Genomic DNA, 5834 nt, shown 5'->3' on the forward strand with positions numbered 1-5834 from the left:
GCCAGCTCAGGCCGGGCACATGGGGCTGAGGACACGGCATCGGTGCTGGGATAGAGCGATTTTCACTTTCGCTACGCGCCCTGTTCCTTTAAATAATAAGGAAATGCCACGGGCTTCTTGTAAAGGCAAAGCCAGGCAAGGACGGCTGAAAACACAGTTGCGGCAGACAGAAACCTCTCTGTTCGACTATTCTGTGGAGAGGATTTTAACAGACTGAACATTTCTTTTACCACACCAAATGCTTTTGTTACATTTTAATTGGACCAACTGAACGATTTTAATTGAACCAATTGAACCATTTTAACCTTAGTCCTCTGAAGGAAGGGAAGGTGTTTGTGCTGACAGGTACTTGAAGAGCATCCTTGCTCTCCTGCAGATGCATTTCTGAAGGGTACCTTGTGCTCTCCTGGCTCTGCTCAATGTGCAGGGGCAAACACACGGCCATGCGCGCAGTTAAATGCCCCCAAACTGCAGAACAGTCGGTCACAAAGCCCCAGGAATCTTCATAAATCGGGTACTTCCCTTTTTTTCTGGTTTCCCCAGAAGTTTGAGTCATCCAGTTCAGATGAAGATGAGGTTACAATGTTTGCAAACTGAGTAGATAAAGCCCGTCCTTTCAGGAAGATCTGGCTAACAGTTCACACTGAAGGTGAGAGAACCACGCCTGGAGTCTAAGAGTCAAACCAAAGCCTGCACTTTGCCATAGGTTTCCTGATAAGCTCCGGGATAACCAGCATTACTGAAAAACCTGAGCAGGACATCCCTGGTGGGAAGTGATTCTCTCCAGCTGTTTCACCTCAAAGCAGCTTGTGTCTCCATCTTCCACGGCACCCACATCTTTGCTTTTGCACTTTCCTCAGAGCTCCTCCAACCCCGGAGGACTAGGTACCTCTGAGCCTTCCCCACCCAACCATGGGGACCCACAGCTCAGATGGGCTTCCTTGCCAAAGGGCCCCGGCCTCACCTGCATCCCCAGACTGCGCTGGGTCTCCCAAGCATCTCACAGGATGTTTCCAGCCCCCTGGTCTCTTTAAAAGTCCTGCTCCATCATCCAACATGCTGACACTGGGACACTCACCAAGCGGGAGCTTGCTCATGGAGGTGGCAGAAGGTGTGGGCTCAGTGCCGTTCTCCAGCCACCACCTCCTAGAAGGCTGGGCTGGCAGTCTGGGCTGCCAGGGGTGAGCGATGAGAGGGTGAATGGCTCTCAGTCACTCCTTCGGAACAGCCCAATCTTGCATTGACGATACATCGTGCAGTCCATGAAAAGGAGTAGAAATATGGGCATAGGCAGAGACTGAGCTGGGGCAGCTGCCTGAGAAGAGCTCCTTGCTGCCTTTGTAGCTTAAGCACAGCTGAAAGAAAGACTAGAAGCCGCTGTTTTCATAAGCTCAGGGAACAGGTATATTCTCTTGCCATAAAATCTATGAACCAAGCGGACAAAATACCTCAACAGCCCTTCGGAGCGGTCTGCTGGGGCAAAAAGCCCCCTTCCACAGAAGGGCTTTGAACTGACCCCACATGAAGCTCTCGCGCTCTTCCAGCAGCAACGCTGCCGCTAACGGCAGCTGCGCAGGCAGGCTGACAGCATCAAGTCCTGAGCAGCTTACCAAGGATTTACTAGTACCAAGTAAGAATCTACTTCAATGAGTAACTCCTGGCAGCTGTGGAGTAAGTTTTCCAGGCCACAAGTGTGGGACAAGTGGCAGGACAGCCCCCTTGAGCCTGAATAGAGTCTGCTGTTGTTCGAAGTGGCAAAGGAAACGAAAAGTCACAATTTGCTTGTGGGAACAAGTTTCTGCTTAGTATTGAAGCTATCTCTGGTACATCTGTCGAAATGCCCACACAGTAATTCCAGGTAACGCAGCAGCAAAGGCAGTGCCTTTCTACGCAGGAGAGAAAACAAGGCCAGAGAACAGGCTAGTCAGCGGAGTTCACATCTTACAACAGCAGTTTATCGGCAATTTTTGTCTGCGCTGAAGCAGCCTACGCGCACGCAGACTGCCCTCACCCCCAAAAGCCAAGAAATTCGGTTTGCAAACGTTCCCAAGCATCCACTGCCATTGAGCCCTCTTACAAAATTCAAAGGCTATATAAAGAAAAACGACCAGACATTTGATGCAATACCTATTTGGCCCAAGTTAAAAATAACACGTTTGGATGTTGTGACATTTCGGTAGAAGCCTGATTAGACACTTCTCTTGCACAACGCTGCTGATTTCGATGAAAAGTTAACTGAAGGACAAAGAGCTGCTGGAACTGGGGAAAAATGAAGTATTTTATATACTTCTGCCCACGGGAAGAACAGATTCCAGGCACAGCGGGATGCAGGTTATCACTTGCTGCAGAAATCTTTAATAGTCATTTAAAAAACAGCTGGAGGTTCAAGTGCGGAGTTTAGCTCATCACAGAACTTGCATTTAAAGGGAGCTCCGCTGACACCGTCCACTGCCCTCACCCAGAAGTGAACTCAGGGATCTGTAAATTCATAGTTTATGTCCTGCACTTGGAATCCCGACTGTCGTCTTTATCCTTCTTTAGACTACCTGTTTTCCTTCTGCACCTGGAACAAGGGCTGTGGGACAAGGGCCGACTGCCCTAGCTGAGCGCGTCCATCCCCAGGTCCTTCAAAGCATGTACAGACCAACTACCCTGCAAGCTCTTAACACCAACACCCGCTGTAGGGAGAATTCATTAATTTGCTTATTAAGTCTTGACCCAAAGCGCTCTCCCTCTTTATTTCTTTAGGCATTTGCCCTACCTTGGCCATTTTCGAGGGGACCTCTTCAAAGAGATGTGTCTCTTCCTGGCTGTTTTCGGTACTCACCTGTCATTATTAGCAGAGAACAGAAAGAAATCTGCCTGTTAACATAGGAAATGTCTGAATACTGTTACGGTGGCCACACAAGGTTCATCTTAGTCTAGGAACTTAGTCTTGGACTAAAGAGTATCTGTGATGTGGGTGAAGAAAGCCGTGGTGGGGATTTTTCAAGGCAGCACCAAGCACACATACTCAAAGCGGCTAGAACAACGAGCTGCTGAGTGAAAAACGGTCCCAGTCACACGTTCCACAGCTTCGCAGCTCCAGCCCCTCTCACATCCTGTCCTCTCTTACATTAGACGCTTCGTAGCCCTGAGATTAACAACAGTTGTGAGTTCAAAGGTGGTACATGGAACTACTTCAGTCACTCGAGCCAAAATTTAACAGATGTCTTCTGAAGTACACTCCCTGTTCACTCACTGTCTACTCCAGGATTAGAACAGACAACATTGCCTGCAACTTTGATCTTCCTTAATTGATTTAATTTACTTTGTATAAAAACACACATTTGTATATACAAGAGCAATGGGAAACAAATATTTACATGGGATTAAATATACAAAGTCTCAGAACAGATGCTCACCTTTACAAAATAAATGATGCTAAAAGCCATCACACATTTTCCTGACAATTTTGTCTCTCAGACACTAAGTGGGACCTATCTTCTTACTGCGGTACATTTCATTCATAAAGCTTCTAAAAAAACCCCTCTGTTTACTGTGTGACAAGTACATACCAGACATGAGTATTTACTGAAAGCACACGCAATCATAAACCAGAAAAAGTTCTGGCTTGTTAAGGCACAATGCTCTGTTTAGTTCTACGGTGCAATTGTCAGGGTACTGATGTGCAGAGAAATAAAAAAGTAAGGTAGCTCAACTTAATACCATTCGCTGGTAGCCCACATCGATCCTTAAAGCTCAGTCGAACACGACCAATACATACGTGACCCCAGTCGAGGTCCTGTAATGCGCAGAAATATTGTTCAGGAACTCCCGGACTGCATAATTGGATTGCATGGAACGAAATACCAGGCAATAAGATGTGGATGGTCGAATCCCTGTCCGGAAGAGCAGGTAAATACATACAACTACTAAAAATCCAAGTTTAAACCAACATGACTATAAATAAACCCAGCTGACCTCAATTCAGGAAAGGTGGAAGAGCAGGGACCCACATCATGGCTGTGGATCTGCTGTTCTCAATACGCTCCGCTGTGAATTTTTAAAATTTATTAAGAAAAACAGCCACCCAACTCAGTAATCAATGAAGGGGCATTAGGAAAACTATAGACACTCCCCACCCTCTCTCAGGAGACGCTCAATGTCGGCGAGCACTTAGTGGTCTAATAAAAGACTGCCCACATCCATAAAGCACGTGCACAAGCTCCGAGAACCACGAGGACGCTGTCATAAAAGAGCAAGAAATGAGAGTTAATTGGCAAATACGCTCGCTGGCTATCAGATGCTACTGGTACGCGTAGGCTTTCATATACTATCAGTACGACAGTAAAAATAGAAATATTTAAAAGGATCAAAGGCTAAATCATTCAGGAAGCTCCCACGTGTAGCACTGAATTAGAGGGGAGATGAGGTTCTAAGAAAAGAGCCCAAGCACGCTGAACAGGAGTGCAACTGCAGATCCCAATCGGAAAATACCATAGAAGAAAGTCACACGCTGAGAGCAATCTTCCGCCGCTGAAGTGGGTAGCGTCGTCTTTCCGGTGAATCTATGACTTTTTTTCTTTTTAGCAAAACATAAGGGTTTTTATGGGTACCAGCGTCTGTTGGTGTGACTTCTCCCGGTGATACAAGTTGGACATTATCTTCCTCCTTCGCCTTACAACCAGCAAAGACTTCTTGCCGCAGCTTGCAGAGTTCCACGGTTGGTTGCCAAGTTAACACTTGGGAAAAACCTTCTGCTCTTTCTATTAGCGCTGGGAGGGACTGCAAAACCAAACCCAAGTATCTCAAGTTAGATGGGAAAAGTAACTGTTACAATGAATGAAATATGATCATTAGATTCTGACAGGCACAAAAGCTTCAGCGTCTGCAGAGGAGATCTTTAGGATGGCAGGTGAGGGTTGGGAACGCAGAGCTACCGGCCTGACAGTGCCCGGGCTCGGCGCTCAGGGGCGACGCAAGGACCATGCCAAGTTTAACTGTTCCTTCATTACATCTCTAAGTTGAGCGTCGCGTTGCAGAACACCACAGTTCATGCCTAAGCTGGTACTGCAGTACTAAATGTCACGTGCTACATCAGGTTGTACAGGTCTTCAAAAGTTGTTTTATTTTTCAGATGCTGCAGGTTCTAAAATCTCTGTTAAAAGTACTTCCTACAGCCACAGGGTGACCTTGAGTGCCATCACAGAACGTACAGGACAACCACGTGATCAGGTCCAGTCAGCATGAATTTACGAAAGGCAGGACCTGCTTGACCAACCTGATCTCCTTCCATCACAAGGTGACCCACTTAGTGGATGGGGGAAGGGCTGTGGATATCATCTACCTGGACTTTAGAGTAAAAGGTTTGACACTGTATCCCACAGCATTCTCCTGGAGAAACCAGCTGCCTATGGCTTGGATGGGTGCACTATTCACAAACCGGCTGGATGGCCGGGCCCAGAGAGTGGTGGGGAATGGAGTTCAATCCAGTTGGCAGCCTGTCACCAGTGGCGTCCCCCAGGGCTCAGCATTAGGGCCTGCTCTCTTTAACATCTTCATCAACGATCTGGATGAGGGGATTGAGTGCACGCTCAGTTAGTTCACAGATGCCAAGTTAGGCAGGTGTGTTGATCTGCTAGAAAGTCAGGAGACTCTACAGAGGGACCTGGACAGGCTGGATTGATCCTAGTTCTGAGGTATGAAGTTCAACAAGGCCAAGTGCCAGGTCCTGCATGTGGGTCACAACAACCCCCTGCAACGCTACAGGCTGGGGGAAGAGTGGCTGGAAACTGCCTGGTGGAAAAGGACCTGGGGGTGTTGGTCAACAGCCGACTGAACAGGAGCCAGCA

The 5834-nt window shown here is 47.5% G+C and overlaps 1 protein-coding gene across 1 annotated transcript in view; it reads right to left on the reverse strand.

The window, feature by feature from the left end:
* Positions 1-4491: 4491 nt before the first annotated feature.
* NSL1 (NSL1, MIS12 kinetochore complex component) overlaps positions 4492-5834 on the reverse strand; it is a gene marked incomplete at its 5' end in the record, with an annotated part of 10709 nt that continues 9366 nt past the window's right edge. Inside the window, one exon of the mRNA XM_010139672.1 lies at positions 4492-4767. Coding sequence (XP_010137974.1) covers positions 4492-4767 — 276 coding nt within the window. The remainder of the gene's footprint in view (positions 4768-5834) is intronic.

The sequence above is a fragment of the Buceros rhinoceros genome, unplaced genomic scaffold, assembly GCF_000710305.1.
Source record: "Buceros rhinoceros silvestris isolate BGI_N320 unplaced genomic scaffold, ASM71030v1 scaffold7167, whole genome shotgun sequence".
Classification (NCBI taxonomy): Eukaryota; Metazoa; Chordata; class Aves; order Bucerotiformes; family Bucerotidae; genus Buceros; species Buceros rhinoceros.